The following is a 14,654-nucleotide window of genomic DNA, read 5'->3' as shown; positions in this document are numbered from 1 at the left end:
TGTCAGTGGGAAAGTAGAGTATAAACTATTTCTAACTAGTGTCAGTTGTTCATGTACAGAATATTCAACGTATTCTTATTTCTCTGCCAATGGAATCTTTCCTTTCAGAACAACCTCCTCCTAAGCTCACAGATACTGCTTACTGTACTGGCATCATATAGCGGCTATTTTTTGCTCACCTGCTGCTCCGCTTGGCCCTGGCTCGAGCATAAAATGCCTCATAGGACTTTGGCTTCAGTTCCAAAGCTTTAGTGGCAAATTCTTCTGCCATTCCAAAGTCCTGCAGCAAAATGGCACAGAAAAAAAAGAGACAAAAAGCTGGTTGATTGTTGTTTAGATTGTATTATGAGCATATTAGTATTACAGAGAAAGATAGTATTCTTCTCATCTTGGCTCAATTATTCTCCAGGGAAGTAGCAGCAGCTGTGAACCTAGATCTTAGAGGGCCTATTTGGGATTCCAAATTTAGTGCCATTTTAATATCAGTACAAAGCAGATCAAACTTCCCAAAGATTTTGAGCAGGTTGATATTTTGTAGTGGGTCCAGTAATCGCTACCACTAACTTTTTTACAACGCACATCAGTAAAAAATGAAATGTTTGTGCAGTTAAAGACTGATCTCCAACTTGAGTGTGAACTGTTACATTACTTGCCTCATGTGAGATATCCTTCAGACAGGAATGGAACAGTACAGTCTATTGTCAATTTGGTTCTTTTATAATGTTCAATGTAGAATAACTTTAATTATTGTATAAAATTAAAATTTTGGAATTCCCTACAGCCAGACGTTACAAATGGATACGGTGGGCTTCTTCACTCACGTTCATTTTTCGTCTGCATCGGGAGAGGTTAAGCAGGAGAGACACTTTGAGTTCACGAAATGTCTTAAGATCATCACCGAATCCCTCACGTGGGAACTTCTTCAGAGCGTATTGGTACCTCTGAGCCGCTTCTTTTACCTTTCCCTTCTAAAGGAACAAAGGAAGCACTCACAATTATATAAGATCCCATTATGATTCCTTCATTGTCCACTGAGCTCCAGACAGCTCTCCACTTAATTTGTCTAGCCATTGTAAAGAATTTATCCATGTCCACTTATAAATAAGCAACAACTGGTCATCACGGACTGATCTCTAATAATCTTGTTCTATTCCTGGCCTATTATTGTCAGCCCAATTACTTTCTCAGTAGCTACACATCACCAAGTGTGCACTTTGCCTCAATGGAGGAAATTCACAAAAGTGGAGTTAAAGTTGTGGTAAACTGGTGTAAAATACTTTCTCCATCTTCACAGAAAGCAGTCTAAATTCTGACTCAACCCCCAGGTTATCCTGAAAAAATGTATATGTATAATTTTCCAAGGTAAAATAAAACCACTCCCGGAAATGCCAATTTGATGACTGATTGACAGGTTTAATAAGAGGTAGAGAATTTGAAGACAAATTCAGAAAAAAAATTGTTAAAAGACAACATCTGAAAACTGTCTGTTTAATAGACAAATTCACAAAAGTCAAGATAGAGGTTTGTGAATTTGGTGTGAAATCCAACATTTTTATCTCCACTTTTATTTTGTCTCAATATCACCACTTCTGTGAATTAGCCCCAATGTCTTTTCAAGTCGAAGCAGCATTTGTACATCATAATCTACCTTAAGAATTGTACTAGAGCCTATTCTTAAACATCTGTATTTCCTACACTCTCCTCAGTACTTCCTCAATAACTTGATTATTGCTAAGCTTCTCCCCCTCCCTCGGCATATGCTTATCCCCAAGCATCTTCCTTTCCTAGGCCTTCCCAACATGTGGAAGGGTGATAAATGTCTTGTTATACAGGTTCCTAGCTCTCTTGAATCTAGATCAGTTTCTCAGCCTCATACATCTTCAACTTCCTCCAAACTAAACATGTTCCCTTCCTCTCAGTCAGCTATCTCCACCTGGACCTTTTTTATGTTTCAAATGCTCCAACTTATAAAGTAAGTCATTATATACAGCAGTGGTCCCCAACCAGTGGCTGACGAGCAACATGTTGCTCCCCAACCCCTTAAATGTTGCTCTCAGTGGCCTTAAAGCAGGTGTTTACTTTTGAATTTCTGGCTTGGAGGCACAAGTTTTGGTTGCCTAAAAATCAGGTAAATGGCCAAACAGAGTCTCCTGTAGACTGCCAGTCCACATAGGGGCTACCATATAGCCAATCATATCCTTTATTTGGCGCCCCCAGGAAATTTTTCATGTTTGTGTTGCTCCCCAACTCTTTTTACATGTGAATGTGGCTCATGGGTAAAAAAAGGTTGGGGACCCCGATATACAGTATATCCACAAACATACATGAACCGTTAAAAGCTGTTGACTTGGCCCATCTATACTAAGTTGGGATGCACCGAATCCAGGATTCGGTTTGGGATTCGGCCAGGATTCTGCCTTTTTCAGCAGGATTCGGATTCGGCCAAATCCTTCTGCCCAGCCGAACCGAATCTGAATCCTAATTTGCATATGCAAATTAGGGGCGGGAGGGAAAACTAGCGACTTTTTGTCAGAAAACAAGGAAGTAAAAAATGTTTTCCCCTTCCCACCCCTAATTAACATATGCAAATTAGGGTTCAGATTCGGTTCGGTATTCGGTCGAATCTTTCACGAAGGATTCGGGGGTTCGGCCGAATCCAAAATAGTGGATTCGGTGCATACCTAATACTAAGTCAGCTGCTTGCTGTCCAGAGTATGGGGCTCACAGGAGGCTGAGGACCTTATCATGTGATCTATGCCTGCAGTATGATTCCAAAATTTTCCCCAGGGCACATCACTCTGGTCAAAAACTACTAAAATTGTAAACAATGCAGCACAATATCCAAGGATTTTCATATAAATTCTTCAGAATATTGCTGACTTTTTGGATCCATTTTCTCTGCATCTCTAGAATCTTAATTCCATCATTATGTTAGTAGAGCCCTGTTACCATTTAATCTGCCCCATGCCCTCCTTTTTTCATGCTTCTCACCTTGTAGAACATGTCTCCCTCCTCCATCAGTTTACTCAGCAGAATGACCATGATGTCTGGCTTGGAAGTTGCCATGGCCCAGGTTGCTGGACCTGCAGTGTACAGGATGCATGATGGGTAAAAAAACGGATACAATGCAAGGAGGAGAACCAAACAGGTGAGGAAAGGAAAAGGTACAAGAGTAGGGGCAAGTATAAAATAAGATGAAGAAAAGACAACAGAGATAAGCAGACAAGGAGGCAAGGGGAAAGAAGATAGAAGGTGGCAAGAGTTGAAAAAGGTGGCAAAAGTTGGAAAGGTAAGAAAAACATGAAGAATAAGATGAGGAAAGGTGGAGAAGATGATTAATAAAGAAGAAACTAAGCTGGACATGGGACAGGTGGGACCAGGGGAAGGAGAAAGACAGAAAACAAACAAGGGTGGGAGAAGACTGGAGCAAGATAGTCCAGAAATAGGACCAGAATATGCCTTGTTAAAGGCAATAGGACGAGAGGCCAGGAAACAGTGGAAATTGACTAGGTTACTGACAGAGGTAAACACGTCGGTCAAGCAACAGAGGGAAAGGTAGGTGGGCAATTGACAGAGGGAAAAACTATGGGGCAGACAAAAATAACATTTGTCCACAAATGGACAAAGGACAGGAGGGCACAACTGGAAGTGTAAAAGGCTAGAATTTTCCCAAGGTAACAGAAGGGTCGGGTAAGAGTTAGAACGTTTGGTATGGGTCAAGAGAGTAGAAAAAAAGAGTGGATAGTGGGAGTTAAAAAGTAGAGGAAGAACGTTGAGGTGGTGGAAGAATGGATATGGTGTTAGAAAGAAAAATAAGAATGCTCTGGAGAAGTGAGAGATAGAGCAGGTACAAAGGAAGAGGGGTTAAGAGGTGGGTAGAGAAGTGCAATATGATTGGTGAGAACAAAAGACAGATAAACAAAAAATTTGAAAAAAGGGAAAACGAGAAGAACAAAGATAGAAAACAAGGTGAGGGCTTGAGACAGAGGGGGCTGAGATAAAAGATGAGAGAGAGAAGAAAGTATGGGACAGGGAAAAGGAGGACCTCAGAGAAAATGATAGGGCAGTACTGACTTAACTGTGGGAAATCCAGAGACACCTATGGTTCCTGCATGTTGTGGCTGTAGTTACCCATTAGGGCAACTGATTATCTCTGTGTTGAAGTGAAGCTCTTTCTGCCATACACATTGCTTTCACTAAATCACTAACATTCACACATACACCCTGCTTTACAACACACGCCCAAATCTCTCGAACCTCATCGGCAGCTTATTGGCCTGTGTATGGGGCCAGCCAGACCAATTTTCAGTCACATACTGATCAAGCAGGATTAAAAATCTCAATAGGGCAAGTACCACATCGACATCCTCACCCCAGCATTGCTATGATCCGATTGTTTAACATCAACCGTCGAGCTCAATGTGAGCATATTGGAGAATGCGTTCATTTGGCGATGAGCAGATCTTTACATATATGGCCAGCTTTAAGGTGGCATTATACAGAGTAAAAGCTTTAAGGTGGCATTATACAGAGTAAAAGCTTTAAGGTGGCATTACACAGAGTGGTAAAAGCTTGAGTCGGCATCTTATTGGTCCATGTAAAGCTCCAGATAGAGGGCCCAACGAAAATTAGGCACATAACTATCGAGCAGGTTTTATTTTTCTGTTGGCTCAAGGACTGCATCTGCGTGACGGCCTGAATTAGGACAATTATGATCGATATGTTGTCTGAGGGCCAAATGATCAGATCAGTCAATGTTGCCCACCATATCGGGGAAAGATCTATTCATGTGGTGACCTCACTACACAAGTGCATCTTCACATGTCTGGCCAGATTTATTCTTCCTAATAAAACTCTCAGTGCCAGGCCTGCCACACACATGCACACTAAAACTCTGCCGGTCACACACGCATTGCGGTTTTTTTCTTACACACATGCATGCCTGTTATACATGTTTTTCTGCAAACACCAATGCACACACACACACTGGTTATACCCATCATGCCTTTAACCACCACTGCTCTGTATGTCACAATCACTGTACATTGAGATATGCTGAGCACAAAGCACACAAATGGCCCTAGGCAAGAGCTTTGGTTATTTCAAGCCAAGGTCCATAAAACAGATGAATCAGTACAAGAGTAACATTTGTGTACAGGCAGCTATACTGGTCACTAGGGGGAGCTCCTGCACTTCCCAATTAGCCACTGTAGTGTTACAGCATCAGCTGTCATTGAGCTTCCCCTTTACAGTTTGCATTGCCATATATTTAGCTGAACAGCCCATCTAGCTGGAGCAGTGAGATCAGGAGGCAATGCCAATTCTGAAACAGCCTTTTGGTGTAATTTCATCACCCCTAGGCTGGAAGGAAGCTCAATGTCTTAACTAGCTTTGTTTTAGTAATTGAAGCATCATTCAATGTGTGTGTTTGGCAAGAATATGTGAGGCATGCGTAGCAAAGCTGTGGCAGGGATGTTAAGTCTAACCTTTAGGACGGCTTGGTAAGGTCTGACAGCCTACAAGCAGCAAACAAGGGTCAACATTTAAAACAAAACCAGAGACAGAGGAAAAGAGAATGGGAGATTAGGAGCAGGGAGAGAGAACAAGAGAATGTAGGGCAAGAGGAAGAAATTGGGAGGGGAAGGGAGAAGTAAATGTGGAAGATGTGGAAAAGAGAATATGAGACAGACAACGAGGGTAAGAGAACACGAGAGAGAGGAAGTAGGCAAATGAGAGAGAGTACAAGAGTGTATAGCGAAAAGGGGCGAGAGAGAGAGTATTTGAAGTGAATTGGAGGTGAAAAGCCAATGGGGGGAATAGACCAGGAAGAAAAATTGAGTTGTAGGTTTAGAATAAGTGGGGGAAACATATAATAAAAGATAAAGGGAAGAATTTTGACAGAAAGTTTAGAAGGAAAAGTGTGATAAATAGAGAGATGGGAGATTCAGCATAAGGGAGATTGGGGTTGAATGAACAGGAAAGACAGACCAAAATAAGGCAGAGAACGTGGGAGCATCAGCAGTAACGTAGAGAGGAAGCGTGGGAGTTTAGGTTAATAAGGGGGTGGTTAGTGGGCAGATGACGGACCAAGGAAGGTAAGTGAGGGTGCATTGGAGGGAACAAATGAAGTGATAGAGGAGAGAAAACAAACCATGTAGCAGGTGTGAGAGAGCAGCGAGCACAGAAGCTTAATGTCTTAGCAGCAGATCTTCAACAGGCAGCAGTGTGGGGGGGAAAAGGGGTGAGGAGCACGCCTCACCATTAATGGACATTAAACACGCAGGGTGAGGGGTGGCATCTGGCACCAGAATTGAATTATAAAAGGGGTCCTAGCTTACAGTACCTAGACATAGTGCTCAGACAAGAAAAAAATGTCCATATTAGGACACACCCCACTATGGAAATCAAGGTGAACTTTGGGAAGAAGGCACCTGTATACAGAACACTGAGCACACTGGAGAAGCATGACATCTAGACAATCATAGCTGTGTATGGGCCATCGCTCCTCCTCTCCACATACCTATCTTGGCTCCCTTCTTCAGAAGAGCCACCACCACTGATGTGTTTCTGCATCCCACCGCTCTGTCCAACGGGCGCATCCCACTGTAGTCCACATGTTCAATCATTGCTCCTTGATCCACCAGGAACTGAACCTGCAACAAGAACAGGACTGTAACGTGGCTACATGTCAAAGATGGCCAATCTGCCTGGAGCCCAATGAAGTGCTACAAAGTCATTGCTTAGTATGGGCTATAGAGCTTTTCACTCACCACCTCAGCGTCTCCATAAAAGGCCGCAAGGTCAAGAGGAGTTCTCCCGTTCTTGTCAGCATGGTCAGTAGCAGCGCCACTTTCCACCAGTGTCCTCACTACTGAAAGGTGCCCTTTAAGGCAAGCCCAACTCAGAGATGTGAGGCCCTCTTTGTCCATGAGGCTTATGGAGGCTCCTGGAAAGGGCAAAACAAAAATCACCAAACAAATGATGCAAAACAACCTTCCAAAATGTGTTTTTACAAGCCACAAGCATGCTAGGCTGTGGTCTAGTCTAGATTTGGAGCCAACACCCCATTATACGGATAGTTTTCCCAATTTCTGTCACACTGAGCCTACCGTTCATTCTTCTACAAGAAAGACGACTTTGGGGATCATTAAAGGGATTCTGTCATGATTTTTATGATGTTTTTATTTTTAAATTACACTGCAAATAATTCACTCTACAATATAAAATTTAATTCCTGAACCAGCAAGTGTATTCTTTAGTTGTAATATTGGTGTGTAGGTCATTTTGACTGGTCATGCGCTTTAAGAAAGAGCCAGCACTTTAGGATGGAACTGCTTTCTGGCAGGCTGTTGTTTCTCCTACTCAATGTAACTGAATGTGCTGCAGTGGGACCTGGATTTACGATTGAGTGCTGTTCTTAGATCTACCAGGCAGCTGTTATCTTGTGTTAGGGAGCTGCTATCTGGTTACCTTCCCATTGTTCTGTTCAGAGGGTGGGCACCCTAGGCAGCCCAGGCAGCTCGCTCCCAATCCTTGGCTCCCGTAAGTATGAGCGGCAGCAGTGTTCGCATGCACATGCCAGCAACATTCAAGGGCGCAAGTCTAGGGGTAGGCAGCAGAGGTAGCTGCCCATTGCCCCCATATTGTTGTGCCCTAGGCAGCTGCCTCTACTGCCTACCCCTAGTTCCGGCTCTGGTTCTGTTGTTGGGCTGCTGGGGGGGGGGAAAGGAAGGGTAATATCACTCCAACTTGCAGTAAAGAGTGACTGAAGTTTACGAGAGCACAAGTCACATGACTGGGGGCAGCTGGGAAACTGACAATATGTCTAGCCCCATGTCAGATTTCAATATTCAGTATAAAAAAATCTTTTTAGAAACGGATTTCAGTGCAGAATTCTGCTCGAGCTCTACTATTAACTGATGCGTTTCGAATAAAAAAAAATGTTTTCCCATGACAGTATCCCTTTAATTATACATATTCACATTGCAACCAATATTTGCGGTCACTCTTGAATGCCATATTCTACTCATACTGAAGCATTCAAAGCTAATTGCTTATTGGCTGTCAGTAGTAAATACATTGGAGTAGGCCCTGTAGGTTACAGGACATGCTTAATCTAAACTTGACTTTTTTGCTTATGTATTAAGCCAACCTTGTGCCAGCAAGAACTCCACTGTGGCCACATGCCCCTCAGATGCTGCGGTCATCAGTGGGGTCCGGCCCTGCTTGTCAGCCATGTTTACATCTGCCCCATGGGTGAGTAAAAGGTCCACAATCTGTAAACAAAAATAAATTGTGTGTAAGTGTAAACAATCCGGGAACCTCTCAGCTACCCGGGACCCATTACAAGACTCAGTTATAACTTGCAACTCTTACCTGCCAGTGTCCCTGGCGCACAGCACTGAATATTGGCACAACACCTCGCCTATTGGGCTGGGAAACAGCTGCCCCTTGTTCAAGTAGAAGTCGGCAAACATCTAGCTTCCCGCGGCCGGCCGCAGAGGTTAGAGCTGGAAGGCAGAAAGTGAGACTCAAGTTAGTTGGCAGTTATGAAAACCAGAGGCGTGAGTTTGTCTGAAAACCCCTCTGCCGAGTGAGGTGTAACACAAGCTTTTGTATATAGTGACAATCTGCTATATACACCCACTCTAACTTTCCATATAATAATGTCACATTATGTGCATATTCTGAATATGGAGGTCACAAAAAAAAGTCTATCCTGAGAGCAACTTGGACAACTGTGTGACCACATTATGATTAAGAATTGGGTGGGTATTAAACCACAACCAGCTCTACCTTCACCACACCAAATTACATATAGACACACTCCAACTCCGACCCCTGCCAGATTTTGGGTACCCCCATCACTTTGGGCTCTGCAAACCGTGACTGTCCTTCCTAAGTGTAAGGGCACACGGTCAGATTAGTTGCCCCAGCGACAAATCTCCTCTTCTTCGGGGCGACAATCTTCCGGAACTGCCGTTCCCTACCTTCCCGTCGGCTATAATGAAAAATCGCCAGCGGGATGGCACTCGCGTCGCTTTGTTTTCCGAGTTCGCCCGAAGTTTCGGAAAATGAAGCTCTCCGAGTGCGATTTTCATTTTAGCCAGGGGAATGCAGATCAGGGAGATTAGACACCCCGAAGAAGAGGAGATTTGTCGCCTGGCGACTAATCTCCCCGAATCTGCCCTGACCCTAAATAGGCCAGATTGGTACAGAATGGAACTGAACCCAAGTCTATAGAGCAGCAGCCACTTACCAGTCTCTCCCCACAAGCTGTCGAAGCTGTTAATCTGAGCTCTCTCCTCTTCCTCCTCATCCTTCTCAGGGAGATCCAGCAAGTAAGAGACGATCTGAAACAAAACACATTGTCCCCTGATCAGTCAATCACTTTATAAAACTGTCTATACAGTGCCATGCAGCCTGCCTTTATACACAGTCCCTATATACAGTATATATATATATATATATATTCAGCTTAGCTCCACCATATTTAAAGGGGAGAGGCACCTTAGAAGTAAGACACACATTTGTATTCAGAGACAGCTCAGACTTTGTCTATCTGTTTCAGGATTGTGTAATTGGGGCACACTCCTACTTCAAGTGAGTGACACATCAAAGTCAGGAGGGTCTACTTATTACTCAATGTAGCACCTATCGTCACAGATATTTTCTACATTCCCTTTACCTATGGGAGACAATGTTAGGTTTTTAGAGAAGAGGCCGATGACTTGTCTATGAGTTTTAACATCAGGATCATAAGTAACACAGAGTAATGTCTGCTCCTTCCTCCAACACGACTGGGTCCTGTTATGACTTGATAATTAATTTAAAGCAGATGACTAAGCAGACACTTGTAGACTAGATTCCCTAGTCATGTTCTAGTAGAAAGGGAAAGGACACCTTATGAATCAGTGGGTACACCCAGACAGAATTTGGTCTCACCTCTGAGTATCCCATGCTAGCAGCTGCAATCAGGGCTTGCTGAATGGCTTGACTCTTCTTCAGGACTCCTGACTGCTGTCCGGCCATGGTCCAGTCGCACTGAATTAGGTACTTGACTACTTCCAGGTGACCTCGTAGAGCAGCATGAACCAGCGTGCACTGCCCGTTCTTATCCAGCAGATCCACCTGTGGGCAGAAGTCAGAGACGAGCATAAGGCACAGGGACTGAGAAAATCAGAAAGTGGAGAAGGTGAGGCAGCAACATGGAAAGGGTGGAGAGGGCATGAATGTAGGAGAAAGAAAACAGAGAGAAGAGAAAGAACAAGTGAGAGCAACAGACACAAAACAAGCAAAGGGGAAGTAGAACCGCTGAACAATAACAGCCTTTATAATGTGTATGTACGACTGGAGGTGTGATCCAGCGTCAACAAGCTTTTTATACTATTCCAATGGCTCGACACAAGCTTCTATGGCACAACAGCAGTTAACTGTCAATCTGCAGGTTTGGGCAGATTCCCAGACTGTGTGACATGCGGGGGTGATATATAATGCCTGCAGCTGCACCAAACACCCCTCTGAGCCTGAAATAAGTACATGAAATAATCAGGTAATGAATAAGTGCATCATGTAATGAGTCCCCAGAGGAACAAAAACAATTCTTGGACATTCTTGCTTTGGAAATCACAGGACGTACCTATTTTCTAGGCTCGTGGCCTATTGCCTCCCACTGACTTCAATGGGAAAAAATATAACACTGTGTGCATAGATGATTTCCAGCCTAATGGTAGTTCTGCCCCAGAGGGGTGCTGCTTATATGCAGTTAAGTCAATGCAGCTAATACGGCAGTGTGCTCGAAGGAATACGACTGGATACCCTGCTCTAAATCAACTACCTCTATTCACGATAAGTGCTGTTTTTGGACTGTCTGAGTAGCAGTTATCGGAATTAACCCCTATCAACAACAGTGCGTCTGCAACTTCAAACTAACCCCGGTGTTTTGTTTCTTCATCTGCGCCCTCGAATGTATCCCAACAGATGATTGGTGTGCATTGAAGCCTTTAAGCTATTGCACAGGTACAGGCTCCTTTGAAGAACAAGCCTGGACGTGCATTACTACATACCACCCCTAGTTGGGGCTCTTCCTAGACTTCAAGTTGCTACACTTTATAAAGGCTATTGAAGTTGTAAAGTAGAAATACAAAACGTATTCATCTATTTTGTTGATCTTATACTCCATTTAGTAAGGTTCTGATAGACTCCATCATCAAAGAATAACGTTTTTACTTACAACTTAAAACAGAATTTACATTTTTTTTCATAAGAATATTTTATTGAGATTATCAAAAGTTGGTATGTTCTCTCCATGTCTGCGTGAGTTTCCTCCCATACTCCATAAAAATACAGGAAACTTAACTGGCTCCTGATAAACCTGACTCAACTGTGAGTGAATATGATAGGGACCCAAGAGTGAAAGCTCCTCTGGGCAGGGACTGAAGTATAAGCACTGTAATGCACTGGGGGATATGGTGGTTTTATAGAAATAATACTAGAGTGATGCCTGGTAGTTCAGACGATAAAGGGAATGTTACATCTACCAAGTTTATTGAGTAAACCTGAAGACAGGAAACAGCCAATTTTTGGGACAAACCTGAGCAGGATACATGATTTTATATGTCTGAGAGGTAACCAAATCAATTGGGATGGACTGGGGATCCCTAATCTTTTGAACCAGTGAGCAACATTCAGAAGTAAAAGAAGTTAGGGAACTACACTAGCATGAAAAATGTTCCTGGGGTGCCAAATATGTGCTGTGATTGACCATTTAGTAACCCCTATGTGGATTGTCAACATACAGTGAGGCTCTGCTTGGCAGTACATCTGGTTTTTATGCAGCCAAAACGTGCCAAATGTGGAATTCAAAAATAAGATCATTTGAGGCCACTGGGAGAAACATCCAAGGGGTTGGAGAGCAACATGTTGCTCACAAGCTACTGGTTGGGGATCACTGGGCTAGACCATGGCTGTGTTGTACCAGAATTAAATGAGAAACTTAGCCCATCTGACCCAGAGACCAGAAAAACTGCTAAACAACAAAAATATTTAAACAAGATCTTTTCTATTGAAAGGCAGAATTCCATCTGTGAATAGAGACATTTTATCACGGGATCCTCCACCTCAGCCCCTTTACATGGTACACCAGGGACTTTATGGTTAAATGACAAGGACAACCTTGGTGTCTTCCCATTCCAACAAAACATCATATTTAAAACACAAGAGTGGACTTGGGAAAAATGTTTCAATTTAGGATGTGTCCCTATTTTGTAACTGGTTCAGTTGGCAATTGGCAGGTGACATCCAACATTCTAATGTAATGCAATAATCTCCTGATGTTTATTATGAACAAATCACCACTCACCTTGGCGCGCCGCTTGCACAGCAGCATGACAATGGTCAGATGGCCTGAGGCGGCTGCGTAGCTCAGTGGAGTAAGACCGCTCTCTGAACTGGCATCCACATTTACGGAGAACTCCAGCAGCAGTGCCACCATCTCTGTGTATCCCAGGTGTGCCTGAACACACAGGATAGGGGCGTTGTTCAGCACCTCAGTGCGATAATTCACATTGGCTCCTGCCATGATCAGCAGACGGCTCACCTGAGGGCACATAAAAGAAAATAGAAAATAAAAGAGAATAGAAATTTGCTGGGGGCTCTAGGCATACTGGAGGTTTGACACATGCAGGACAACTGCCCTGGACCCTATACATATGGGTTACACTCAGAGCAGTAGTTGTAGGTTGGAAATTCGGCAGGTGATAGCTACCATAAGATGGGACTAACAGTCCAATGCAGTGCTTGCTCTTAATGTTATATAGCAAAATGTTGGATTAAATGGGAAAGACTACTGTTCATTGATGCACAGACTCACCTTGATATTAGGAGTGTAGAGGTTTCTAAGAGATGCCAGTGCCATTGACAGGCCATCTGTGCTGTAAGAAATCCATAGGGCTTGGAGGATAGATGATGCAACGCCAACCTTCTTACTGAGACCCTGCAATATACAGGGGCAAAATGGAAACTTAACTGGAATTTGGGGTGAGGAAATAGCATGTAGGGTTACAAAGAGAGAATGAACAGGATAAAGGCAAAAAAAAAACCAGAACCATGAAAGCAAATAAACAGGAAATTGGGCAAAAAGCATTATCTGAAAGAGTGGAGGCAGGCAATGCGCAAGAATGTGGAAAACAAAGAGAAGAAGAAATGAGAAGACTAAGTAGGAGTAGAACTGGAGCAGAAAGATAGAGATAAATTGAGAGTAGGCAGGAAAGTGGAGGAGAGATACAGTGATTCAGAGAGAGGACAGAGCCAATGTCCAGTCATTCTACCCTACAAGAATGTTTTCTTTACCCTTCCCAGTACCTTGAAGATATGGGCTTTTAGTATATGGTGTCCCAACTCAATGGTCTGCTGTCTGTTCAGCTTCCCCTCCTGGCGAGAGAACCAGAATGCCAGCAGAATATGGCCACTCCTGAGGACAACATACAAAAGTTAGCACTAATGTCAATCAACTGCCCAATTATGGCTGTCCAGTCACTATAAGCTCATGCACACAATGCAACAAAAGTTCATGCACACAATGCAACAAAGTTTTTACCCATCATTAGACTCGCTGTGTCTAGCTATACTTCCAGAGCTTTGAGAACACAGAGGGAATGGGCTCTTGATCCCTCAGGGATATGCACTGGGCACCCTCCTATTTCTACTGTCTTATGGGTATTAGCAGCAAAACTGGCCATGTGGATAAATCTTTCCAGTTTCAGCTTGGGTTCATACCTGCACACTGGGCTCAGATCAGATGTCTACAGCAGCTCCATACAGCGGGTACATTACTAAATGAATCATCTCTCCCAAGACAATAATAATAATACAATGTCCATGAAGCAGTACCCCCAGTCCAAAAAGACCTTACGTCTATAGAGAACAGAGTCCATAGTAACCAAAGACTATGTTTTTTACATATTCGGGATAGAAAAATCCTGTTCATTTCTCTTTATTTTACCTGGGATCACATAGAAATTTGGTCTTTTCACCATCCTCCCTCCAAATCAGCCACTCCCGAAAAGAAGGGTGCACAAACATCCGAGTCAAGTCTCTCCTCTTGATCAGGAACATAGAGAGATTTTCCATGCGCTGTTGAAAGTCTTCCCATTCTAACCCTCCATCCACGCTGCCTGCGTTGATGGCCTGGAAGATGTGTTCATCAGTCAGCGGGTGAAGAGAAGCCACGGCAACGTTGAGGAGAGGTAAAGCCCTTTCAAATGAGGATTGGGTGGGGAACCTCATGTTGCACTGCAAGAGGTAGACCTCAGACAAAGACACTGGAACCACCTTGTAACTGGAGCTTTTGAGAACAAGGTAGCCTTTTTCTATGAGGTCAAATGTCAACTTTAGGTAAAGGTAAGATCCCTGGCTCAGTGTCTTTAGGTGAGAACTAAGCTTCCCAAAGGTAGTGTTGTCCATCTTGCCATTGAGTGAAATGTTATTCTGGATCTCGGAACTGCTATGAATGCGCTGAAGAATGTAAGCCTGGAGGTCTTGGTCTATAGCCTCATTTTCTTCTAACCGGTCAAGGGAAATACGGTGGAAAGGAAGTTGCTTGGTGATTTCCTGCCAATAAAATAGGTAAATGGCAATAAATGCGTAAGAGGGTT

General features: G+C 43.4%; 1 protein-coding gene across 6 annotated transcripts in view; it reads right to left on the bottom strand.

Moving 5' to 3' along the window:
- LOC108702563 (protein TANC2) overlaps window positions 1-14,654 on the bottom strand; it is a 200,926-nt gene that overhangs the window by 5,742 nt on the left and 180,530 nt on the right. For all 6 annotated transcript variants that reach the window (XM_041578957.1, XM_041578953.1, XM_041578954.1 and 3 more), the window contains 13 exons: window positions 14,003-14,610; window positions 13,363-13,471; window positions 12,872-12,994; window positions 12,362-12,598; window positions 9,946-10,131; window positions 9,260-9,353; window positions 8,377-8,510; window positions 8,153-8,276; window positions 6,771-6,946; window positions 6,521-6,653; window positions 2,992-3,083; window positions 822-968; window positions 180-280 (listed from right to left, as the gene is read on the bottom strand). In XM_041578957.1, the coding sequence (XP_041434891.1) occupies window positions 180-280; window positions 822-968; window positions 2,992-3,083; window positions 6,521-6,653; window positions 6,771-6,946; window positions 8,153-8,276; window positions 8,377-8,510; window positions 9,260-9,353; window positions 9,946-10,131; window positions 12,362-12,598; window positions 12,872-12,994; window positions 13,363-13,471; window positions 14,003-14,610 (2,264 nt within the window). The remainder of the gene's footprint in view (window positions 1-179; window positions 281-821; window positions 969-2,991; window positions 3,084-6,520; window positions 6,654-6,770; window positions 6,947-8,152; window positions 8,277-8,376; window positions 8,511-9,259; window positions 9,354-9,945; window positions 10,132-12,361; window positions 12,599-12,871; window positions 12,995-13,362; window positions 13,472-14,002; window positions 14,611-14,654) is intronic.

Source organism: Xenopus laevis, chromosome 9_10S (genome assembly GCF_017654675.1).
Source record: "Xenopus laevis strain J_2021 chromosome 9_10S, Xenopus_laevis_v10.1, whole genome shotgun sequence".
Classification (NCBI taxonomy): domain Eukaryota; kingdom Metazoa; phylum Chordata; class Amphibia; order Anura; family Pipidae; genus Xenopus; species Xenopus laevis.
This window is presented reverse-complemented; position numbering and strand designations above follow the sequence as displayed.